Source organism: Syngnathus scovelli, chromosome 4, assembly GCF_024217435.2.
Source record: "Syngnathus scovelli strain Florida chromosome 4, RoL_Ssco_1.2, whole genome shotgun sequence".
NCBI lineage: Eukaryota > Metazoa > Chordata > Actinopteri > Syngnathiformes > Syngnathidae > Syngnathus > Syngnathus scovelli.
The window spans coordinates 8,582,397-8,606,656 of record NC_090850.1 but is presented as its reverse complement, the minus strand read 5'-3'; the positions used below and the strand labels follow the sequence as shown (position 1 = coordinate 8,606,656).

At 39.5% G+C, this 24,260-nt stretch overlaps 5 protein-coding genes and 1 non-coding gene across 6 annotated transcripts; 5 read left to right on the top strand and 1 right to left on the bottom strand.

Moving 5' to 3' along the window:
- The first annotated feature begins 300 nt into the window (after nt 1-300).
- Nucleotides 301-6,965, top strand: lin7c (lin-7 homolog C (C. elegans)). The gene is made up of 5 exons (XM_049718648.2): nt 301-514; nt 2,370-2,488; nt 3,046-3,117; nt 3,262-3,471; nt 4,529-6,965. The coding sequence occupies exons 1-5, from the start codon at nt 478-480 to the stop codon at nt 4,694-4,696; spliced, it is 606 nt and encodes a 201-aa protein (XP_049574605.1). The 5' UTR covers nt 301-477; the 3' UTR covers nt 4,697-6,965.
- Nucleotides 6,966-7,156: 191 nt separating this feature from the next.
- On the top strand, nt 7,157-8,774 carry LOC125967493 (large ribosomal subunit protein P2). Its single transcript, XM_049718653.2, has 5 exons — nt 7,157-7,326; nt 7,797-7,920; nt 8,017-8,065; nt 8,309-8,404; nt 8,607-8,774. Exons 2-5 carry the CDS (start codon nt 7,798-7,800, stop codon nt 8,684-8,686), a joined length of 348 nt encoding a protein of 115 aa, XP_049574610.1. The 5' UTR covers nt 7,157-7,326; nt 7,797; the 3' UTR covers nt 8,687-8,774.
- A 1,016-nt stretch (nt 8,775-9,790) lies between these two features.
- Nucleotides 9,791-9,862, top strand: trnaw-cca (transfer RNA tryptophan (anticodon CCA)). The gene has a single exon. It is a non-coding gene; the product is annotated as a tRNA-Trp (tRNA).
- Nucleotides 9,863-11,899: 2,037 nt separating this feature from the next.
- On the top strand, nt 11,900-14,232 carry fth1a (ferritin, heavy polypeptide 1a). The gene is made up of 5 exons (XM_049718649.2): nt 11,900-12,170; nt 12,666-12,771; nt 13,234-13,380; nt 13,602-13,727; nt 13,827-14,232. The coding sequence occupies exons 2-5, from the start codon at nt 12,670-12,672 to the stop codon at nt 13,983-13,985; spliced, it is 534 nt and encodes a 177-aa protein (XP_049574606.1). The 5' UTR covers nt 11,900-12,170; nt 12,666-12,669; the 3' UTR covers nt 13,986-14,232.
- mcee (methylmalonyl CoA epimerase) lies at nt 14,040-17,015 on the bottom strand. Its single transcript, XM_049718651.1, has 3 exons — nt 16,954-17,015; nt 15,949-16,289; nt 14,040-15,572 (listed from the first exon to the last, which is right to left on the bottom strand). Exons 1-3 carry the CDS (start codon nt 16,979-16,981, stop codon nt 15,420-15,422), a joined length of 522 nt encoding a protein of 173 aa, XP_049574608.1. The 5' UTR covers nt 16,982-17,015; the 3' UTR covers nt 14,040-15,419.
- mphosph10 (M-phase phosphoprotein 10 (U3 small nucleolar ribonucleoprotein)) lies at nt 17,004-23,221 on the top strand. The gene is made up of 11 exons (XM_049718625.1): nt 17,004-17,163; nt 17,632-18,283; nt 18,382-18,536; nt 18,634-18,799; nt 20,514-20,655; nt 21,230-21,297; nt 21,392-21,529; nt 21,628-21,738; nt 22,291-22,398; nt 22,509-22,751; nt 22,978-23,221. The coding sequence occupies exons 1-11, from the start codon at nt 17,078-17,080 to the stop codon at nt 23,122-23,124; spliced, it is 2,016 nt and encodes a 671-aa protein (XP_049574582.1). The 5' UTR covers nt 17,004-17,077; the 3' UTR covers nt 23,125-23,221.
- The last annotated feature ends 1,039 nt before the right edge of the window (nt 23,222-24,260 follow it).

The window sequence follows — 24,260 nt, the reverse complement described above, 5'->3', positions numbered from 1 at the left end:
ATCAAACTCCAGATTTGAATGATCATAATCAGGGAGTACTAAATATTGTTTTATTTATAATTTCGATCTCTTTGTGTCTTGGCATGTGAAGAAATTGACAATAAAGCAGACTTTGACTTGACTTTGATTTTTATTTTTTAGGTTGAAGAGGTAATTAACATTCAGGAGAATGGTGTTAAACCCGTTCACCGATTAATCCAAATATACTGCAAAAACAATCATAGTTGCTGTCACTTAACCAACTGTATTCTTTTTGAAACGTAAATTCAAATTAAATTTCGTGGCGACTCTCTGTTTTTCAGCGTTACCTGAACGCACCATGACACTGGCCGCTAGCCTGGCCTGCTAATTTAGCTAATCTGGTTTATCGTCTCTGTTGAGAGCCTGTAGTGTCAGCCAGGATTATCAATTTTAGTGTCACATTGCTGCTATTCAACGTAATATCTGCGTGACATCAAACAGCATCCCAGTAGGAAAATGGCGTCGCTAGGGGAGCCTGTACGTTTGGAGAGAGGTACAGTTAATTGGCTAGCTAGTGTCGCTTCGAAATGTTTGTGTCGATGGACACATTTGTCATAAAACTACCGTTAGCAAAGAACACATGCTATTGCTAAAAGCAAGCATCCGTAGCAATTATGGTACCATGATAGTTTATGTACTTCGTAGTGGTCGTTTGCTAGCAGCAATTCATTTGTATCTGATTTCGAAGCCGAGAAGACGTTCTGCTGGACGTCATGCAAAAATTACCAGCGCTTGTATCTTATCGTAGCTAATTAGCTAACGTCGGCAACGTTTATTTTTAATGACATGATTTTTAATTTCTGTATACTTCAGCGGTAATAAACTAAAAGAAAAAGAATGTTCAGGATGGATTCCGACGCGGGCTAAAGGCCAGCACTTGTGCCCTGCTAGCCATGAAAAGCCGACGTTAGCCGCTGCTAGCTGTTTCTCCTGTAGTGCAATCGTAAAAACTTTCACACGTTATTATTGTAAAGATAGCCTTTCTGAGTCAGTTCATTCAGTTTTGCCATATGATTATAAATGTATGTGATGTCTTGAAGTCTGTCTGTCTGTCTGTCTGTCTGTCTGTCTGTCTGTCTGTCTGTCTGTCTGTCTGTCTGTGCGTGCGTGTTGAGGAGGAGGGGGGAGTGGGTAATTTTTCAAGAAATTTGTGTTTTCTTAATTTTTCCTATTGTTCCTGTTTATCAAAGTATTTGTTTCTGTTTCAGGAAATAGTTTTTGTCTCAGAAAATCTTGAGATTGGAGAACCTTTTTTCCCTCTAAAGTATTTTTTAAGTTGCTCTGAGTATTTTTCTGTTTTTCTATTTTCTTATTCTTCCCAAAATTAAAATTATTTTTAAAATAGGAAACAAATAACTTGTGAAAGTAGTGGGAGTTATGATTAACAGAAAACCAAAATTATCAGGGGAAAAAAATAAAATTAATCTGTGTTAGAATACTGGGTAGCACGTCCGCCTCACAGTTAGGAGGGTGCGGGTTCGATTCCACCTCCGGCCCTCCCTGTGTGGAGTTTGCATGTTCTCCCCGAGCCCGCGTGGGTTTTCTCCGGGCACTCCGGTTTCCTCCCACATCCCAAAAACATGCTTGGTAGGCCGATTGATCACTCCAAATTGTCCCTAGGTGTGAGTGCGAGTGCGAATGGCTGTTTGTCTCTGTGTGCCCTGCGATTGGCTGGCAACCGGTTCAGGGTGTCCCCCGCCTACTGCCCGATGACGGCTGGGATAGGCTCCAGCACGCCCGCGACCCCCGTGGGGACTAAGCGGTTCAGAAAATGGATGGATGGATAGAATAATCCTCTTTGGCACACGTGATTAGCTAGGTATTTTAGGGTATGCCGCTATCTTGCTATGACCCTTTTACTGGCCTTCCCTTCTCTATGACAGTCTTTGCACGTATTAGTTAATTTCAGTGAAGACTGCAAGGTCACACATTATTACACAGGGTAGGCAGAGCCGCCCCCGTGTAGGTGGGTGGCCAAGAGTATGAATAGGAATCCTGGAGGTGGGGGTTAGACCTTCCGCAATCTCGCTGAAAAGGCTCCATGGCCATGTCTTGATCTTTCGGCCGTACATTAAATAGTTAAACTGAGAATGCAGCCTCCTGGTAACTACTATAAGCATAGCGAGCATTAAAGATAAAAGAACCGAGGAAATATAACATCTGAAAAACAAAAATGAATACAGAAGTAAAATTAATTGTTTTTTTTGTTTTTTTATTGGTTTCCCTCTCTTCTTTTTCCCCCAAGTGAATGCACTTCAGTACTCTGAGATTTCACTAGGTTTCTCGAAATGTTTAAGGACTTCATGTGAGCAATTGTTTTGGTTGTGTTACGTGTGCTTTGTTGGCAGATATTAACCGTGCCATTGAACTGCTTGACAAGCTTCAGAGGACAGGGGAGGTTCCTCCTCAGAAGCTGCAAGCCCTACAGAGGGTCTTACAGAGTGAATTCTGCAATGCTGTCAGAGAAGTAAGTAATTTTAGCGAAGAAATCTTCCCATCTCAAGTAAATTTTTTCCAGGCTCCAACTATTGCCAATAATTAAAACTATCAATTATACAAGCGATTTTAAGTAGTGATAGGAAAACGAAGCTTCAAATTTGCTTCATGAACCACTTGTATTTTTTTTTGACTCCTTAAGATGGCACTTACTGTACAACATTGGGCTGAAAGCACATTGACTTGCTATTTTATAAACGCCTTTATTTATATCAACAGTGCCATCAGGAGGAGTAAAAAAAAATAACAAAATAGAACTGGTTCATGAAGCAAATCTGAAGCTGCTTTGTTTCCCCATCACTAGTTTTAAGTTTGTAGATGGTCATTCAAGTAAAATCCCTACTTGAAGGCGCCTTTCACAGGATTTGTCTTAGGTGACATCAGGTATCATGATTGGAAGTTTGGTTTTAAATTTGTGGCATATTTTTCCTTTGGTTTGAACACCCACTTGTACCATTTTTCATGGGAGGTTGCATTATTTGTAGTTGACACTGTAAGTTTTGATCTTTGGCTAATTTGTTCCTCCAGGTTTATGAGCATGTATATGAGACAGTGGACATCAACAGCAGTCCTGAAGTCAGAGCAAATGCTACAGCAAAGGTACAATCATACAGTCCCTATTTTTAATATATATATATATATATATATATATATATATATATATATATATATATATATATATATATTATATATATTATATCTATTTATATTTCAAGTCTTAACACAGAAACTCTAAATGTACAGGCAACCGTGGCAGCTTTTGCAGCAAGTGAGGGACACTCACATCCACGTGTGGTGGAACTTCCCAAAACAGAAGAAGGCCTGGGGTTCAACATAATGGGCGGAAAGGAGCAGAACTCTCCAATTTACATCTCACGCATCATCCCAGGAGGCATCGCCGACCGACACGGTGGACTAAAGAGAGGTGATCAGCTTCTTTCTGTCAACGGGGTGGTAAGTTTGCTTCCTTTACAGTCAAAAAGTCAATTATCTTGTCACATTTGTTGGAATATTACTGTTTAGTAGTTGGACTCTGATTATGGTCTCAAATTTGACTCGCGCGTCTTATTCTGATTTCCTAAAAGGCTGCCTCGTCTGTTAATCAGAAATCCCCTTTTTAGATTATTTTTTTCTCTGCACATAAAAAGATGCCACTAAAGAGACGGCAATTCCGCCTACTTTGCATTTTCCATGGCTTTTCACTGTCATTTTAACATTGGCCCCATGTCTTTGGTCCATGCAGCGATACGACTTTGGTTTTGCCGGTAAATAACAGGACACGTATTGACACAAACAGACATTTATTGTTTGTATTCAGTGATGGGAAAAATGAAGCTCCAAAATTGCTTCATGAAACAGTTGTTGTATTTTTTGACTCCTCACTCATCCCTTGGCACTTGCTGAAAGTACAATGACTTGCAAATTCTTGACTTGCTGAAAGTACAATGACTTGCAAATTCTTGAACGCCTTATTTAAAGCAACAGTCCTATCTGGAGGAGTAAAAAAATACAACTGGTTCATAAAGCAAATTTCAAACCTTAATTTTCCCATCACTATTTATATTACACTCTCAAGTGAATGGGGACTGAATCCATGCTCCTAAAGCAAGCGAATCACGACAGCATCATTGACTTTGCAAAATCAAGGCATTTATAAACCACATCTCTCAATGCTCTTTATTTTGTTGTTCAGCGCTTCAATACGGCTTTGAACACCTTGAAAATCCATATTGGTGATTTGTGTTACGCCTCTAAATATTCCATTTCAGAGTGTGCATGGTTTTACTTTTTTGTACTTGCCACCATTTGGCTTTTCCTATAAATTTCTGATGGCCAACCACAAGGATAGCTGGTGAATGTTGTGCTACAGAAACTCATTTTTGAATCTCCTGTACAAACGTGAGAAGACATTGACTGAGGCACAAATGCTTGTTGGTTTAAAAAAAACACAAAAAAAACACCACTATCACTCTGCCAAAATCCTAACAGTTTTATGGTTTGTTTTTTCTAGAGCGTGGAAGGTGAGCACCACGAGAAAGCAGTGGAACTACTTAAAGCAGCTCAGGGCACAGTGAAGCTGGTAGTGAGGTACACCCCCAAAGTTCTCGAAGAGATGGAGTCACGTTTTGAGAAAATGAGGTCGGCGAAGCGTCGGCAGCAAACCAACTATCCCCAGTAGGATTGTTTCATGTCGACGCCAGTTCTTACGGCTCTCCTCCTCCAGCCTTCAGGCCATCTGTTCTGGTCTTTTTCATATATTCCAAATCCAAAACATTCAAACCTACACACACATAGTTTTAGTCGATGCACAGCAAAGTATATACGTTGTACTTAGTTTCTGCCCTTTTCAGCAGCATTTACTCACAGTTACTGTCCTGGACAACACAGCCAAGACATCAGTACACATTGCCGCTCGTCAGCCATCTCCATAACCAGGGCAACAGGTTCAGGCTTATATTTTGCGTTACAAAGGTCACATAATAGGAAACTGGCATGGATAGACCCTCATCCATTCAAAATGTCTGACTTGGTCCTAAATAACTTTTCAGAAACATTTTGCTCCCACCTGCTTAGGTGTCCAGTATGAGAGCTGCTCGCGTTGTAAATCGCTGGAAATGCTTAAAGGCCTCATAATTGGATGTGGATCGGACCAACATGCCCATTTTGGAAACTTTTACTTCAGCTTAGCATAGCTCACTCACAACTTGTGCATTACCTTTGGAACAGGCAATTTCAATGCTACTACAAAACTCCTTCAACAAGGAAAGTTGGCAACTCATCAAGTGAGCAGGAGATCACTACGTGTGTGTTTTCCCTCTTTTTTTCACTGATTGTTCATTATAGTCCGAAGCAGATATTTACAAGTAAAGACTAAGACATGGTTTTACGGCATTGATTATGTGTCTTGACGTTTGGTGTGCCATGCTACAACAGTCATCAAAAGTGAGGATGAAAATGTCTCCTTATTCATCTGGGTTTATGGTTCCTATTTTCAAACGAATGCAAAATGGCTTCGACCACGCAACAAATATGCTTGTGATGACATACTGTATCCAACCACTGCAACATCTGTAGAATACTAGGATATTTACTGACACTTATTTTGTTACACGCCATACCATAACTTGATATTGATCTTTAGCATTTTAGCCATGCAATGAATAAACCATGTATGTAATACACTAATGTGTACGAATGCAACATCTGAAGTTTTATATCATTCTCAGCAAATGTTTTTTTTTGGGTGACCTGTAATGTTGGTAACTATTGATTGTGTTCAAAAAGAAGTCTCAGTGCTACCACAATGACTTAGTGCAGCACCCTTTCAGGCAACAGTTGTTTTCTTATTTACTAGTGAAATACCAAACACGAGCTAATTATCTCAAAGCACTGCCTTGTTTTTTCGGTGAAGGAAAATGATTGTAAGAAGATGAATGATGTTACTTCTTTCCCAAATGTAGTGCAAATAACGTTAATTTGGAAAACTGGTATATAAAAAAAATAATAATATGTACGGAAGTCTGACTAAAAAGACACAAAATTGAAATGTACAAGTCAATCTATGCAAAGTTTCTTTTCTTTTTAAAATGGGGGATTATTGTCCTCAATTGCTGCAAAACTGTTTGTTTTAATGTAGAATGTCAATCTAGAATGTGTCCAAGGCGGTGCATAATTGAATATGAAGCATTAATTCAACTTGCACAATGACACTTATTGATTATATTGGAGTTAAAAAAAAACTTTTGGAGAATTTCAGGGGCTTCACCGCTACCATTGATTATTATTTTTTTTTTTTTTTCCCTCTCTCCCCCCTGGCACACCATTCCATGTACATATTTTAGTTGGCTAAATACTATAATAGTTTAGCTTGTATGGTTTTATTCCACAGCAGCATGTTAGATTTTCTGCACACGTATTTCAACACACTGAATGTCACTGTCATTTGACGTCATTGCAAAATATTGTGAATCAACTCAACTTTAGCCATTTTACGCAATCTTCCTGTTGGGATGGTGAATAGAGTATTTTTTATAATAGCTTTCTTTTGATATTTTTCAATTTTTGTAAGTGTTTTGCTAAAAAACAAATTAGGGGCAATGTGAGCCTGTCTGTGCTGCGTGTGTGTGTGTAGCAGGGCTGTATTTGGGCAGCAAATTGGATGTTAGTACTCTGCAGACAAACTGGCCTACGTCAATGCTCCCTTTTCAGATCTAAACTGGTCTTTGTGCGTTCTCTAATTCCAAGAGCATACTTGCAGCATATGTGAAGCTTTTGATAATGTTTTGAAGTATTTTAGTTGTGCTTGTTAAAGTTGTTTACCTGTAGATTGTGTTATGTTTGTGCTCTTTCTTTTTCTTATTTACTATGTTGTGTTTATGTGCAATGTAAAGTATATAGTTTTAATTGTAGCAATAGAAGTGAAAGTTAAATAAATATGACAGATTTAATCTTGAGTTTTGTTTTCAGTTTCCAACACAATGTCGGTGCGCTGAACTGTTTTGTTTCTAGTGACAGTGAATCTTTTAAATTAGAAGTTCAAAATTGTATTCTAAATTTTCTTAGTGTCTCAATTACGGAAGGGCCAGTGAAGAACATAAGGGGGCGTGACAGGATTCTGACTTTTTTCCTCAAACGATTTAATCACCAGTTCTGTATACATCCTTGGAAAGTGCAGTAGGTAGCGCTTGACCTGCAGCCAAACACAAAACGAAGAAGAAGTGAGTGCGCGTCCGTGTTGGTTGTGTGACGTAACTTCCTTTCCGTTTGTGCCACCCTCACAGTGAACACGCGTTCGCCTTTTTTGCTGAAGTGAGTGGCCTTTTAAAAGCGTTTTATTACTACTTAAAGTGATCAAATGAACCACGTGACCGAGTAATTATACTATTACCAAACGCCTGGGTAATTTGAAGGTGTTTCGGTGAAATGAAGGTTTAAAACCTGTTAGTGAACCGTACCGAAGAGAACCGCCACATGGTCGCTAGCTGCTAGAAATATGCATCGCCAGTAAATAAATAGTATAGTTCGTTACTAGAGTGATTAATTTCGTTAACTGCTCCCTGTTATACCTGTGGAAAATAATCATGTAGTTATTTGATGTAGTCAAATGTTTTTTCTGAGGCTGTGCTGCTTTGTGGAGATTGGATAGCTAATAACTTTTAAACTCTGGAAACAACTTGACAGCCAATAACGATTATAAAGCTCGTTCCTGTGTTTATAACCTAAAATAAGAGTACTTACATGCATGTCATAGTGACTCTAATGTTTATAACTTGATACAGAATGCGTTACGTTGCTGCCTACCTGTTATCCGCCCTTGGTGGCAACGATAACCCAGATGCTAGTCACATCAAGAAGATCCTGGAAAGTGTCGGCATTGAGGCTGACGACACCCGTTTGGAAAAGGTACCTGTTGTGGTGTTTAACCTAACTTGCTTAATATAGACGTTACTTTTGTGTTTTGCATGAGTGCATCACACAAATGTCATTTTCTTTGGACAGGTCCTCTCTGAGCTCAAAGGCAAGAAAGTGGATGATGTGATTGCTGCTGGTAAGTGAAAAGCTGCAATAAAGTCAAACCAACAACAATTATTTAAAAATAAATAGTTTTGATCTCTGCAAAGCCTTTAAATGCTTATAGAATTGACACAGAGCAAAGGACAAGCAAATATTGAATCTACTGTGCTATTTTTTTGCCTGGATCGTTTCATGATGCTTACCACCCCGCCCTCTGCTAAATTTATCTACTTCCTCAGTCTTAACAGATGATGCAATTCATGTATTGTCTCCTCAGGTATGGGCAAACTTGCCAGCATGCCAGCGGGCGGTGCTGTAGCAGTCGCCACCTCTGCGGCTGCTAGTTCAGGAGGAGCCGCTGCCCCTGCCGCAGGTGAACGTCAAAGATTTCCACCGTACTTGGCTCTTGGCATGCAGAGCTTCTGCTTGGCATGTTTGCTATCTGATTAGTTCACCAAGTTATTTTTGGGTGGCCCGCATAATCACACCATAATTTAATTATTTAAATTGATAGTATTGTAACTTATTCATTTGAAATTCATTAATACATACCTGTTTCTTTGGGGGATTTCTAGCTAAGGAAGAGAAGAAGGAAGAGAAGAAGGAAGAGTCTGAAGAATCTGATGACGACATGGGATTTGGTCTTTTTGACTAAGCGCTCTAATAAATTTTTAATGATGATTTTAAAAAATAAACTCTTGTTTTTATAGTGTAAATTGCATTAAAAAAAATCCAAGAGTGTAGTTAAGAATCTTATTGATAATAGTTTGGGAGGAGAATTCAATGGTTAAAATTCTTCCATTTATTTGTGTTCGTATTTCTGGGATTTTATTTTATTACCCAAATAAAAATAAATGAGCAGTCCGATCGCGTACAATCAAGAGGTCCTGGATTTGAATCTCAGCTAAAGCCCCCACTGTGGGCATGTTGCGTTCACTAGGTGTGAATGTGACTGCACCAGAGTGTACTCTACTCAAAATCTACTGGGATAGGCTCCAAGTTCAACGATCTGACTAAGGAAATGTGACCTAGATTAGAAAATAGTTTGAAAATATGTTTCGGTAAATGTTCAAAGCAAATGTGTCAGCGGGAAGTTCATGATGTATGATTGTCAACACCAACATTTTAAGATTTTGGTTACCTTTTTCTTCAATAGTGATAGTGCTATTTATTGTCATACACCAACTGGAAAGTAGGTGCAGTTTTGTGTCTGTCGAGCAAAGAAAGCATTTTTTATTTATATTTTGGAATTATTTAAGTACACCGTCTCTCGCATCATGCAAAACACGCTTGGATGACAACATTTCACTCCAACGTCCACCAACACGTCTGACCAGAAGGTAATAGTAAAACATCCTTGACTGTTCAATACATTTTTCAATGTGAACAAAAATTAGTTGGAAAAACGTCAATAAGGGTTATATTATTTATATTTGCAGCTGTTTAATCGCGACAGAACGTATCAGGCTCATATTTTCGGGTGCTGGTTCACGTCCTGAACCAGCACCCAGCAAAATTTTTACAGCAAAAAATAATTGCAAGTAAATACAAACGAGTTTTTTTTTAAATGGATGAATATATATATAAATTGATATTTAATTGCATTTTCGTATTTATTTTTAATATATGTGTATGTATTTATATATGAATCGTAAGCGCTATACAAAAACAGAGTTACAGCAAAATATATTTTAAAAAAAAATTGCAAATTTACAAACTAACCCTTCATATTACCACAGTAGGCCTGATCAATCCATGGGACTCTGTGGCGCAACGGTAGCGCGTCTGACTCCAGATCAGAAGGTTGCGTGTTCAAATCACGTCAGGGTCAAATTTTTTTGGTGAGATCTCCCCATCTTCAGTATCGGACTTGTGCCAAACAACAATCGGGAAATACTTTTTAAAATGAAAAAACTCCAGAAGGTTTTGAGAGAAATTTAAAAACTAATTGTTTCAATCAAATTATTTCGCTTCCATGCTTTCGCTCTCGTGTCCTTGTTTTGGTCTCATTTCCAGTTTTTTGACAAATGCATTTTCTTTCTTTCAGATTCTGAGTCAGTAGTTACGGAAGTCAAAGGCAAATCTTTGGTTAAAATGGGGACGGGACTACATAAGCAGAATTGCTTAACCAGCCTCCCTTTTCGACAAGCCATGTCTAACATAATGTAAAATGAAATTGTAATTAATGTTGATTATGTACTTGTCGAAATAAACAAATCAAAAAACACAAAAACGGAAACACCAGATATTTATCAAACGTTTCAATAGTTCTCCCTTTACCCAAAGAGACCTCAACGTGGGAGCTCCAGATGGTACACTAACACAAGCAGTACATTTTGGCAGTTCTTGTGGAACCTCATCAAAACCATCCAAACTAAGCAATGAAGTGCACTTCGTGAGCGATAAATAAAAGGTAAACCAATCTGAGGGAATTTCAATAGTCTCTGATCTCCACCTAATTCTGATCTTGTGCACAATGCAAATAAACAAAGACAGATTCAAAACCCAGTTAAATTGAGTAATATGACACAATTCAATATCAATAAAGGTTTGGCTCATTTTCTTCTGATTGTTTATCCATCCTTGCTATCAAGACAACACATATCCAGAAACGTAATATATTTCCTAATAAGTATGAATGACAAGTAGTCATTTCCTGGCGGTGAGTCAAAAACGCTGTTTCTCCATGCCAAATTGCACAATGACATCACTGGAAAAACACAGGGCTGAGTTAGTGGACACTGACAGCCCTGTTCGGCTAAACCCGTATTTGTCAATTTTGTACTTAAGCTTCTGTGACCTTACCAACACGGTGGGCGTGGAACGTTAGTCCTAAAGCAGGGGGTTGTCAATTGGTGAATCGCGGCCCTGTAGTGGTCCGTAGTGGTGTTGCAGGTGGTCCGCAAAATTAGAAATGGAAAATAATTGTAACATTGTTAAAAATAAAATTGATTCATTATTTAGATTTGATTTATTTTCCAGCTAATTTTGTGAACAATCAAGTGACTTTTTCTGTGTCTCCCTTTGAACAGGTTCCCCCCCTCCCCAAGCAAAAATTACAGAGGGGTACTAATTCTAACAGAAGTCCTGTTAGAATAAGTCAACTTGTGAAAATAAGTAGTATATTTCTATGTTGCGCCCAGTAGGGCCTGGCATGCAGTGCCATTAATGGTAGCATCAATTTATTTTTCTTTCCTGGGTTTTCACCAAGTGTTGAATAGGTTCGCCTCTCCCCAAGCAAAGTTACAACAAGCGTGGCTCGGTTATAGAATGATAGACGTCAACTTTGTAGGTGGTGGGTTGAATCCTCAAATCGATTTAGATTTGATTTATTTTCCAGCTAATTTGTTGGATTATTCACCCATCCAAATTGTGTCAAATGTAGCTGGGATTCTCAAAATAGACATGCACATAAATAGCCTGTATAGGTTTTTAAATAATCGGTGCTAAATAAAATAATATTTCGCCAAAGCAGTGGTCCTCGAGTTGCTTCTTGGTTATAATGGTGGTCAAAATTTGGCAATCGGTAGACATAAAATGAAATTTTTGAAAAGGTTTGAATTAGTCAAAAGATGTAGATATTACAAAAGAAAAAAATATATAATTTTTGAATATTTGATGGGTATTTTAACATGATAAAATGTAGAATTTTGTCATAAACTATACGTTCGGTATCCATAAATATCCGTGCGTCCATCTGTCTGTCTGTTCATTGTCTTGTGCGCAAAGAGCAAGCACAAACGTAAACTAACTAGAATATTCTACGATTTTTTTGGATTAAACGGTTACAACGTCACAGCGGCGCCTCGGTTCCACCCTTTGAGAGGAGGGTCAGTGACGTCATCATTTACGCCCTTAACAAGTGACGCTGAAGCTCAAAAGCTCAGTCACGTCTTGATAGCGGACAGTAAAGGTTACCTGCTTCAACAGTGCTTGAACGGCAACCTTTCCTCTGTCTTGATTTAATCGCTAAAACCAAAAGAACAGGATTTTTAAAAAAAGGAAAAAAAAAAGAAACTCCTGGTTGACTTTATCGAAAAATTGCTTTCTCTCGTAGGCTAAACTATTTGTTTTGCTAACGTCGCACATTATTTGAAGCATTTCGACATTTTCGCAATCAAAGGCCGCTCACGATTAAGGTAAGAACACTTTGTAATTGTATGTATTTTTCGATTAACCCCATCTGCAATGAGGTTGTTTATATGTCGTCACTGAGGCCTTGGCGCAGTGTCGGCCTTGTTGCTAGCGTGTTTATTCCAACAGCTTCCGTCGATCGTTGACGACGTTTTTCTTTCATCTCTCTTTGAAATGCAAAGCATAGAAACCTTTATTTTTATCGCAAAGTAAGGAAGTGGTGTTGAAGGACAATATCAATTTGAGATTATGTTTTGCACGTGTGTCTGTAATTAGGCTTAGCGCGGTTATGTAATAAAGAAACGTTCTATAAAATTTAGAATATACATTTTGCCAATTAATTAGGTAACACTTGCACAACTAATCACTATTGTTTTTAAAAACTGTTTGAAAAACTCCGAGCAGTTTGTTCTAATCTTTTATACAGTCCTAGGTTCCTAGATTACAGCTCCAATTTGAGTAGCATGTGTTAATAAAGACTAATTTGTGTCATATTTCAGAACAATGAGTTCCCAGGTGAGACAGAACTTCCACCAGGATTGTGAGGCTGCCATCAACAGGCAGATCAACCTGGAGCTGTATGCCTCCTACGTCTACCTGTCCATGGTGAGTCGTGTGTCCTCTTGGGAGATCAACAGAGAAGAAAATTTGGTTTGGGTGAAGGTTTTCTATAATTAAATAAAGCAGTTCTTAAGGTTATATATAACTTGTGTCGAGCAAATCAAATGCGCAAAGTGAGTCCTTGTTCTATGGTGAGTCTGCTATTAAACATAGGTGAAAGTGCATTTGAGATAAGGTTAGAGGATTTGTCCCTTGTCCTCAAAACACAGCCAGTAATCCACATAACTTGAGTGGATGTCATGTTTCATAAATGCAAGACCACAATGAGTCACTGTGAACATGATGAAATACATCAGCAAAAATAAAACTGGCTTGAGAATCTTATGTACACTGTTTTATTTCTCATTTTGTTGACAAAGAACATGTTTATTTCAGACTTGTTCAAACTGCTTAGTTTGAAGTTAATGAGTAGCTCTGACCTGAACGCTCTTATTGTCCTGTTCATAGGGTTACTACTTTGACCGAGATGACCAGGCTTTACACAATTTTGCCAAGTTCTTCCTTAACCAGTCGCACGAGGAGCGCGAGCATGCAGAGAAGCTCATGAAACTTCAGAACCAGCGGGGTGGTAGGATCTTCCTTCAAGATGTCAGGGTATTGACTTTTAAGTTCTTATCACGAGGGCCATGTTGGGAGGGCAGCACAGGGTGAACGAAGATACTGAGGGTGTGGGTGTTGAGTGCTGCTTATCTTTTGTAGTCTTGCAAACAAGTAGAATGTTTAACTGCAAACATGATTACCTTACGTGAATGAAAATGTAGTTGCTATCTGCGTCAGGCCGGTGAATATTCAATTCGTGCCGCTTTACGTTACAGAAGCCTGAACGGGATGAGTGGGGCAATGGTATCGAAGCTCTTGAGTGTGCCCTGCAGCTTGAAAAAAGCGTCAATCAGTCACTTCTGGACTTGCACAAACTGTGCGCCGATCACAATGACCCACATGTAAGTTTTAAGTAGAACACCGGAGATTATATAATATTTATATATTTTTTCCAAGACTATTTCTCATCTAAATTCAACCATGACAATTGAATGTTTCAGCTGTGTGATTTCATCGAGACCCACTACCTTGACGAGCAGGTAAAGTCCATCAAAGAGCTGGGAGACTGGGTAACCAACCTACGCCGCATGGGTGCCCCACAGAACGGGATGGCAGAGTACTTATTTGACAAACATACTCTGGGCAAGGAAAGCAGCTAAATCCCTCCACATTACTTTGTTTACATCTTCCTTTGTGTTTGAAGATGTTGAATCCATCTTTATGCTTTTGGCCAGTATGTTAGTAATTTGGTAACTTAGCCTCATGATAACCTTGCTTAAATGAACTTGTGCTCTCTGAATTATTTGTGACATGGCTTGCTGTACCTGGCACCACCCCGCCTCATGGTATAACAAATGTTTGACATTGCGCAGTGTCATCAGACCAAATAAACCACCTGAAAGATGATTTGTCACCTGTGTAGTGTTGCCTGCAAAAGAAAAAAAAAATGCACTGAACGAAGCTCCACACCAAAGTTCACTAAAGTCTAAACCAGAATCAAAATAATGTAACTGATTCCATTTTAGAATGAAAGTTTTCTTAACTACTTGGGGTAAATTGTGCTTTTATTAGTGAAGGTAATGCATTTAGCAAGAATTAAACTATAAATAAAAATTGTTAGCCATCACTGTCGTCACTCTTTAAAAGAGTTGACCTTTATAACTGGGAATAACAAAGGTTGCTTAATGGCCCCACAATGATTACACTTGGTTACTACTCAGGAAAATAAAGGAATTTGAATTTGATGAATGAAATACTATGGTGGAACTTCTCTGTCCCTTTTCCATTACCTGGTAATAGAAATAATTATCCAGGTGTATGGGATGTTAAATTTTAGGTTATTTAATTGTAGAAAAGTAACAGTTGTTTCACCTAAACAATTCTTGTCATGTAATTTTAATTGTGTTGCTGATGTCTGAGCTGAATGGGTCCTTTGGTAGTTCCACTGATGCCATGAATTGTATCTTTGAGGCCCCCCTAACATTTTTGTTCTTGCCAAGAGATTCGTTTGGGTGATTTTCACCCAGCGTGAGTGATAACATTTTATGACTGAAATTTAAAATCCTGCACTTATTGCACTTTTCAAGGGAATCAACATAAAGGTAGGACACATTCTCTATACCATTTCTTCCAGCGATCCATTGGGTTCGGTCATTCAATGAGTATTTCATCCATTTTGTGCAAGATTTTAATTATTTTTTTAACACTTCATCTGTCACTACAGCTCAATATTTGTTTACATGCACACAATATAAATGACAGAGGCACTTAAGTAATTCCATAAACATTGGAAATTATGCAAAACCCACAAACTTGGACAAGTTCATTGTGTAAATTTATAGCCCAATTCTGAATATCCTATAAAAGGCCATCTCCTCACATGCACACTCACCAAGTAGTTAATTCAACACATAATTTTTATGAAACGTGTTCAAACATACCACCACTGAAATTTCATGTTCAATGCTAGCTTGTGTTCGGACCTGGTGGAGGCTCTGCCGAACCCCTGAGACCGACTCACCGATTGAACCCAGGTTAAGAACCACTGCTCTAGAATATATATAAGGCTCAACAAACAGGGGTCGTGATCTTTGTTATGCTTCTTCCAGCTCCACTAATACACCGTCACAGTCTTTGGGATGAAGAAACATCACTGGTTTCCCATGAGCTCCTATTCGCGGCTCTGGTGAGAGAGTTCTGATGTTCTTCACTTTCAGGTCTTTGATTGCAGCGTTGATGTCGTCAACCTGAAACAGATCACATATTCCATTGCCCTCGTGTAAAAATGATCAGTTTGATTTATGGTACTCCAATTTAACATCTTTAAAGTAAATAAAGTACACATTTTAAAATCATCTTGTAATTGAAACTGATATGGGGTGCAACGCTCTGCAGTACATTAACAATGTATGTATTTTTTTTAAAAAAGGTATAAATGGACATTTTTTGAGAATGCTAAAGCAAAAAAAATCATTGTACCAGTATTGCTAATAAATGTATGCATACAATATAAAGCTTTTCTTGACAGGTTTGACATGCACCATCATAAGCATGTCAGAGTATCCAGCTGTGAAGCTTTAGGTATATAAGAAGGGACAACAAAATACACATGATAATGCTCACCTCAATACAAATGTGGTGCATTCCTCCAGCTTTGTTCTTCTGCAAAAATCCAGAAATTGGGCTCTTCTCACCAAGCGGATGGAGAAGCTCCAACTTAGTGTTGCCAAGCTCTACAAACACTGTGTAGACGCCATGCTCTGGTAGAGGCACCTTTTCACTCACTGTGGCCCCCAGGACATCTCGATACAAAGCTGTGGCCTTGTCCATGTCTGGGACAGCAATGGCAATATGATTCAGCTTTCCCAGGTTCCACAGTGATCCAAGGCTTCTCTGATGAAGGGATGCTGAGGTCGAATGTGCTCTTCGAAGTGTGAGGTGGCAATAGCTTGAAAGACTGGAAACTTAAAGACCAACAGGACAAGAAGCTTTGGTAAATACATTATTTGTTTGTCAACTGGAGTTAAAGTATGGTTTATTATGCATAGGTCACATTTCTCAGTTGAAAGAACATACAGATGCATAAAGATAGAACGCGTAGATGAAGTCAATCGATATCTACAGACAGACTGTTCATGCTGTGTGAATAAAGATGTATTGGTATAAAAATAAAAAAATATTTTGACACTGTAGTGGTCATACGGCATGGGCTTGTTGCGCCAATAGAAATATTAATATCAAATGACCGAGCCAATTATCGCAAAATAAATAATACAAAAATATAAAATAATCATAATAATAACAACACGTACTTTAGGATAACTTGACAGAAACTCTTGACAGCCGTTCAATTGTTATATTCGCAGCAAACAAATTACTATTTATGGTTACCTGCTGAAAATGTTGACTAGAAATGCCAACTTGTGCCCGCAAAGTAGCGACAACCACTTAAATAACACAGACACAAAAACACTTAACGTCAACGTGTTTAGGAAAGCTCGCGAATTGGTTACATTTTGTTCAAACCAGTTTGTTGCATAACGCATCGCATTTCATGTGTAGCGTATCATAAAAAAAACACATAAAAAAGCCAATTGCCTAAATATATTTAAACATGTCAAAACCAACCTGCAACCTTCAGTAAAGCGGCCGCCATTTTGGAACCCCAGTGACGGAACTAAAAAAACAAGACCAAATGTTTCTCACAGAGCCTATTTATATGAGACGCATACATTTTCACGTGTAAGCAACGATGGCTGAAACAGACGAATGTATCACATTGGAGGAATGTTTGAATAAACTTAACGTCAACACACAGCATCCACATAATTTTCTGAGGCAAGTGCTAATTTTACAAACTTTTGTGGTTTTCTTTAACTTGTCTCAAATTTGAATTGGAGGGTCTTTCGATCTTGCTAAGTGTTAGCTTAAGCTAACGATGAGAATATCTTTACGGTGACACTTGTGTGTGTTGATTCAAGAACAGAATATGATCGCGTAATTATCTGTAGCTAGAAAAGATGGTGTTAGCTGCTAATACCGATCTTAGATGGGGTTTTGTCGTAGCACAGTGCAGTATATCGAATCAGGTGTCATGTTTTTAAATTAAAAATGTAAGACTTGAACTACATTTTGTTGTATTTATATGTATTAATATTTTCACAAGATATCAATGTCACAGTGATGGGCAATTTAATGCTCGGTAAGGCCGAATCTACATTGTTCCGTGATGTGCTGTGGTGCAGTGCAAAAATGGTTGAGTGGATTTTAATAACATGCAATGGCTCTCTGCTTTTATTGTTGCAGCCTTCAAGACAATGTGGCAGCGGACTTTACATGTCTCACCAAAACTCTTTATGACCTCCACAAATCCCAGGAGCCAGCAGAATATAACGGCAGCCCGCTTGTTCAGCTGGTGGTGGAAAACTTTGATGAAGAACAAATCTGGCAGGAGCTGGAGCTGCAGAACTCTGCTGTATTAAAACACTTTAAAAATGCTATTGATGAGGCTTTGTCTGATGAGACGTTAGCGGTACTGGAAGAGGATGAGGAGATGGATGAAGAAACTGGGGATGAGGAAGGAGAGCCCGATGAAAACATGGAGGAAGAAGCTGACGAGAAGCTACGTGGGTTGAAGAAAATGGGAGACCATGACGCAGAAGATGACACAGATGAGGACTCTGATTTAGATTTTGATGTGGATGCCCTGGAGAAGCGGGAGAAACAAAAGAGGAACCCCACAGAGAAACATTCCCAAATGAATGGCCCTTTCTCAGAAGTCGATGATAAATTCTTCCGCTTGTCAGAGATGGAGTCATTTCTTGATGACATGGACAAGCGAGAAGGAAAGGAGAACGATGACGAAAACAATGTGGATTACTTTCACAATCTGCCCTCAGATGAGGATGACGATTTTGACCTTGAATTGCTCTCCAGCAGAAAGCCAAAGAAAAACACCGTATGTATTGTTTCTTCTTTACATTATGATTTTTAGGGACTTGTGGAATGTTTTTTTTTTATTTCAGTTACTATTTTTTTTTTTTTTTATATTAACAGACGAGCTCCAGAGACCTTAAGTACAAGGACTACTTTACTGCTTCCGAAGGGGCTGATGCAGACGAGCTGTTGGACAGTGAGGATGACAACATGCATGAGGACAAAGATGAAGAAGTAGATGATGATGATGATTCTGGCGAGGACTTTAACAATGAGTAAAACTGATCATTATATATTGTTTCTTTTGGATGTTTAAAATTTCAAGGGTCAAAACAGTTTGTCACAATATATTTGTTATCTGCCTTTTACAAGGAACGGAGACATGAGCCGGGCAAAAGCTTCTCATAAAAAGGTGACGTTTAACCTTTCTGGAGATGAAGACAGTGAAGGGGAGGACCTTGAAGATATTTTGGGAGGAAAAAACCCAAACTCCCAAAAATCTCAATCCCAATCATCACATGAGAAAATTCAAGAAAAGGTAATAGTAGTACATAGATTTTTGTGCTGCAAAAGTTGTTGTGATGGGTTTAGCGCATAATGAAGCATTTGAAGATGCTCTCACACGACAACATTCTGCATTATACAATCATTAAAACAAATGCTCAACATTAGTGTAGTATTAAAACTATGTTAATTTGTTGTACAAATACAGTAGTAGTAATGGTGGGGACTCAAATGTTAATTATACCTTCTGGTATCTAATAAAAGAGCATTTAATAGTTGTGCCTGTACCTATACATGAGCAGCATGGATAGATGAACAATGATACATTGTTTGTAGTAAATAAATAATTATTTTCAGGCCAATTAAGTGAAATTACCGTATTTGCCGGTGTATTGGTCGACCTTTTTTGATCCAAAATCGACCGAAAAAAATCGACCTCGACTTATACACCGAGTCATAAAATTTAACTTCGTATTCATCGCTTCAAATGTGATGGTAACCAAGGCCGTTTCTCATGCATCTCATTGTGCGTTGCACTTAGAAAATTTGAACCGGGCGGAGTGCGCGAGTGCGCGGCCCGCTGGAAGTCGATTGAGGCTCCGATCTCCTCCGCGGTGCTTATAAACAGCCGATCCGCTCGGCGGGGGCTATTTTCCGCCACTTGGCGCGTGCGCACGGCCTCCCGGATGTGCCGGGCGGGTGCGCGAGCTCGCCGGCCGCTGGAAGTCGAATGAGGGTCCGCGATCTCCTCCGCGGAGCTTATAAACAGCCGATCCGCTCGGCGGGGGCTATTTTCGGCCACTTGGCGCGTGCGCACGGCCTCCCGGATGTGCCGGGCGGGTGCGCGAGCTCGCCGGCCGCTGGAAGTCGAATGAGGCTCCGCGATCTCCTCCGCGGAGCTTGTAAACAGCCGATCCGCTCGGCGGGGGCTATTTTCGGCCACTTGGCGCGTGCGCACGGCCTCCCGGATGTGCCGGGCGGGTGCGCGAGCTCGCCGGCCGCTGGAAGTCGAATGAGGCTCCGATCTCCTCCGCGGTGCTTATAAACAGCCGATCCGCTCGGCGGGGGCTATTTTCGGCCACTTGGCGCGTGCGCACGGCCTCCCGGATGTGCCGGGCGGGTGCGCGAGCTCGCCGGCCGCTGGAAGTCGAATGAGGCTCCGATCTCCTCCGCGGTGCTTATAAACAGCCGATCCGCTCGGGGGGGCTATTTTCGGCCACTTGGCGCGTGCGCACGGCCTCCCGGATGTGCCGGGCGGGTGTGCGAGCTCGCCGGCCGCTGGAAGTCGAATGAGGCTCCGCGATCTCCTCCGCGGTGCTTATAAAGTGCCGATCCGCTCGGCTTGGAGCTATTTCCGGCCTCCCGTTGGTGCCGGGCGGCGTGCGCGAGCTCGCCGGCCGCTGGAAGTCGAATGAGGCTCCGCGATCTCCTCCGCGGTGCTTATAAACAGCCGCATGCGCACGGCCTCCTGGAATTTGAACACATTTCGTCAATAAATTTCGCATATTGAATTTTGAAGTTTAATATAATGCAACAATTGAGCTCGACTTATACAAAGGATATATCATAAAATCGTAAATTTCCGTCGAATTTTAGGGGGTCGACTTATACACCGAGTCGACCTATACACCCGGCAAATACGGTATATTATTTCCCGGAGCATCATGGTTAACATGGCGACACCATTCCTCACATCACTGCCTTTAGCTTGAATCAGTCAGTATAATTTCTTCTCTTGCTGTGTGTAGATGTCGCAGAAGATCAAGGAGTTGGAGAAAGCGTCTCTTGCTTCAAAGTCATGGCAGTTGTCTGGAGAGGTGACAGCCCAATCACGCCCGGAGAACAGCATGCTTGAGGAAGATTTGGACTTTGAGCAGGGATCTCGGAAGGGTAGGTGACACGCTGTGACATGGATGCAGTGGGTGTAATGGTGCTAACAGTTCTATACTATGAGTAGGTAGGGATGCACCAAAATGAAAATTCTTGGCCGAAACCCAAAGAATGAGGAAACCGGCGGAAAAAAAACTGTGCTAATGACTGGATCATTTTCTGCCATTTCGATGTCAATTCAGATTTTCATTTTTTTTTTCCTGCTTGATGCACATGTATATTTGATTGTGAGCAATACAATTGAGATTCTTTCCCCAAATCTTTCTTTTGGCAGTTGCCCAATACTTTTGGTGCATTAATGTCACCTGCAGTGTACTATAAAGAAGGAAGGAGGCAACTGGCAGTATTGTACGACTACTTTCTTTTCTTCCTGTAGATTATATAATACCACTTTTTTGGCAGCCATCCATTGGGGCAGCAATTGCAGTGATAGGGTACTGTTGATTTTTGTAACGGATCCCATTACAAAAAGTAGAAAATTGTCCGAAACAAGACCACTCTGCATTGATAAATCATTTGAATAAATAATGAACAATTTTAATTTGACCATGAGATTTGCTCTGTTCCCTGTCAGCTCCTGCTATAACCGAAGAAACCACACTGCATCTGGAAGACATCATTAGACAGAGAATTAAAGACCAGGTCTCAATAAGTTGTTTTAAAATGCTTTATCATTTTAAGTTCTGCTCTTTGCCTGCTTATGTAATGAAGTACTATTTGACGTTTATTTCCCTAGGCGTTTGATGACGTGGTCCGAAAAGAGAAGCCCAAAGAGGACGTGTTTGAGTACAAAAAGAGACTCACGTTAGACCACGAGAAGAGCAAACAGAGTCTAGCAGAAATTTATGAGCAGGAATACCTCAAGCAAACACAGGTTCGACATTTATCTCACATTGACCCTTTAGCAAATGCATTTAATTTCTGTTTTGTTTCTTGTTTTTTAACTTTTTGACATCTTCATAATGATTTCAGGCACAGAAAGAGGAAGAGGAGAATCCAGCCCATGTAGAGATACAAAAACTGATGGACACACTCTTCTTAAAGCTGGATGCGCTCTCCAATTTCCACTTCACACCCAAACCTGTAAGTTTTCTTTTTACAGGCCCGAGAAAAAAAACGTTGAAGTAATTTGAAGGCATGGCTATTGTGTTTCCGGCATATTCAGCAATGTTAACACATGAGATAGGAGGACTGACCAGAGAATACAAATATTCACAGTTATAGATACCATTTGAAACAAACAATGACACAAAGAGGCATTATAGGAAAAATGACAGTAAAAAATTACTGTTGCCAACTTTTCACCTCACACCAAGTGATCGAGCGCCGCACATTTACCGACGATGCACTGCATCCGAAAAACAGCAACCCTGTTTGTGTTTTCGGAGGTCACATTAGGCCTGCACAATATTGGAAAAACGTGCTCTACAGTCGTTGAATATATTGATTGCCAAATTTAACATGTACACACTAAAAGATGACTTTTTTTATTATCTACTGAAAGAATTACTACATGTTTTTCGTGCAGCCAAATAGTCAAGTTTAATGTATTAGGTAAGAAACATTGTTTAGTATGAGGCAGGTCCTAAAACCTTGCTACTTGACCACTTGCTCACGTTTCCTTTGCTCCTTCAGTCTGTGCCTGAGGTGAAGGTGGTTTCCAACCTGCCATCTATCACAATGGAAGAAGTGGCTCCAGTCACTGCCAGTGATGCTACACTGCTTGCACCAGAGGAAATCAAGGTTTGGATTATTATTATTTTTTATTTTATTATTATTATTTTTTTAATTTAGTTTCTGCAAACATTATGTGTCTTGTACAAAATGTGTAAAATCCCTTCTTCCAACCAAAGGAGAAAAACAAAGCTGGTGATATCCTGGGTGCCACAGAGAAGACATCAACAGATAAGAAGCGTGAGAGGCGACTTAAGAAGAAGGTGAAACATTTCAAAATCAAGGAGAAAGAAAAGAAAAAGAAGCTCAAAGAAGCCAGTAAAGAAGCCAGTCAAGCCAGCGAGAACAAAAAGCCATCCAAGGAGCAAGCAAAAGAAGACCTGAAGAAACTCACTAAAGGAGGCAAAGCTACTATACTCAAAGTGAGTGGCATTTTGAATGTTTATCTCAAATTCAATTTAGAAGTGCCACAAATCAGCTACAAAATATGACAATTGAAAAATTGCAAATGCATTTTACAAGGTAGGTACTGTGTAATTCAGATAAATTGTGTGCATGATGCACAGGTATGCATGTGTGGTAGTTATGACAATATAAATGTGAAAATATACATGACAAGCATGACTAATATTTTGGCTCTTGTGTTAGGATGAGGGACGGGATAAAGCTCTGCGCTCCTCTCAAGCCTTCTTCTCTCAGCTGCAGGATCAAGTGAAAAGTCAAATCAAAAGTGCCAAGGGGCAGCCTCCAAAAAAGAAACAGAAAGAGGTTTCTGTCAGCAAACTCAAGTTATAGTGACCGATAAATATATTGTACAGAGTCCAATTTTATTATTAACTTCAGTTTTTGAAATCTTGAAGATGTGTTTTTATTAAAATGAAACAATACTGAAGTGCTTTGGTTTTCTTTGTCAAGTGTTAACTACTCAGTGTCTTCCCCGGGTAACTGTGGAGGAAGATGAATTGCTTTACTCTCTAATTCAAGAGTCACCGAGTACCCCGTCCGTACCAGAAAACCGTCAAAGACCAGAGAGCACACCAGGCAGCAGTTTGCATCTAACTGAGTTTGTGCTGGTTAATGTATTTATTTTGTTAAATGGTGTAAATTTAGAAATATTTAAAAACTATATTTTAGTACTGTATAGTTGCGACAGGTTTGCAGGTGCTACAACAATGAGGAGATAATTTACCACCAATCAACCCGAGCAAATGTATTATTACACAACCTCACCTGCAGGATTCAGTGTCTGGTAAGGAAACTACAATTGGCAATAGCGTCATCATGATACCAACATTTTGACTTCAATACCATGCCTCCATAAAATACCTCGATACAGGTACTGAAATAGAACCAGGACAAAAGCTTAAAACAGCATTAAAAAGCAAGGGAATATTAACTCACACTTCAAATTTACTTTATTTGCATCAATTCAAACAAATATAATGACATTAATTAAAATACTTTAGATAAAGTAAAGTATATTTTAAGTTTTTAAAAATCAATTAAGTTGAGAAACAACAATACTAATTATATGTATATCCAGTCCTGAAAACTATTGAAGCCTTTGGCCAGTATACGATTACATTGTGGCAGCAGTAAAAAGCACATGAGGGAACAAAGGCAATATTACTCTACGAAGCACATGCGTATAGATAAGCATGCCCCCAACTACAAGTCTGCTGGATGACAGGCCTAATACCCGCCATCCCACCCACTAATACCAAAAATTGGGAGGATGAAAGCCAGCCAAGTGATTTCATTATAGACACCTATTCAAAATTTAAGGGACCAAATGAACCATTTATTATAATTGCATAAAATATCAAAGTGAATTCACACCTACGTTGGCTAGCTTGTCCACAATGCTTAGACTTTTGTGATTTTTAATGTTTAATACATTGCTGAGAGTTTTTCTTTGTTATTGGATAAGA

Bases quoted from the DNA above. Each gene is read 5' to 3' on its own strand.
- lin7c (XM_049718648.2), top strand. From the start codon at position 478: ATGGCGTCGCTAGGGGAGCCTGTACGTTTGGAGAGAG. The intron at 515-2,369 runs GTACAGTTAATT...CTTTGTTGGCAG, and splicing joins GCCTGTACGTTTGGAGAGAG to ATATTAACCGTGCCATTGAA. The intron at 3,118-3,261 runs GTACAATCATAC...CTAAATGTACAG, and splicing joins GAGCAAATGCTACAGCAAAG to GCAACCGTGGCAGCTTTTGC.
- LOC125967493 (XM_049718653.2), top strand. From the start codon at position 7,798: ATGCGTTACGTTGCTGCCTACCTGTTATCCGCCCTTGGTGGCAACGAT. The intron at 7,921-8,016 runs GTACCTGTTGTG...TTCTTTGGACAG, and splicing joins ACGACACCCGTTTGGAAAAG to GTCCTCTCTGAGCTCAAAGG. The intron at 8,405-8,606 runs GTGAACGTCAAA...GGGGATTTCTAG, and splicing joins AGCCGCTGCCCCTGCCGCAG to CTAAGGAAGAGAAGAAGGAA.
- fth1a (XM_049718649.2), top strand. From the start codon at position 12,670: ATGAGTTCCCAGGTGAGACAGAACTTCCACCAGGATTGTGAGGCTGCC. The intron at 12,772-13,233 runs GTGAGTCGTGTG...TCCTGTTCATAG, and splicing joins CCTACGTCTACCTGTCCATG to GGTTACTACTTTGACCGAGA. The intron at 13,728-13,826 runs GTAAGTTTTAAG...TGAATGTTTCAG, and splicing joins CCGATCACAATGACCCACAT to CTGTGTGATTTCATCGAGAC.
- mcee (XM_049718651.1), bottom strand. From the start codon at position 16,981: ATGGCGGCCGCTTTACTGAAGGTTGCAG. The intron at 16,290-16,953 runs GTTGGTTTTGAC...TTGGTCTTTAAG, and splicing joins CGCTTTACTGAAGGTTGCAG to TTTCCAGTCTTTCAAGCTAT. The intron at 15,573-15,948 runs GTGAGCATTATC...GATCTGTTTCAG, and splicing joins TGCACCACATTTGTATTGAG to GTTGACGACATCAACGCTGC.
- mphosph10 (XM_049718625.1), top strand. From the start codon at position 17,078: ATGGCTGAAACAGACGAATGTATCACATTGGAGGAATGTTTGAATAAA. The intron at 18,284-18,381 runs GTATGTATTGTT...TTATATTAACAG, and splicing joins GAAAGCCAAAGAAAAACACC to ACGAGCTCCAGAGACCTTAA. The intron at 22,399-22,508 runs GTTTGGATTATT...TTCCAACCAAAG, and splicing joins TTGCACCAGAGGAAATCAAG to GAGAAAAACAAAGCTGGTGA.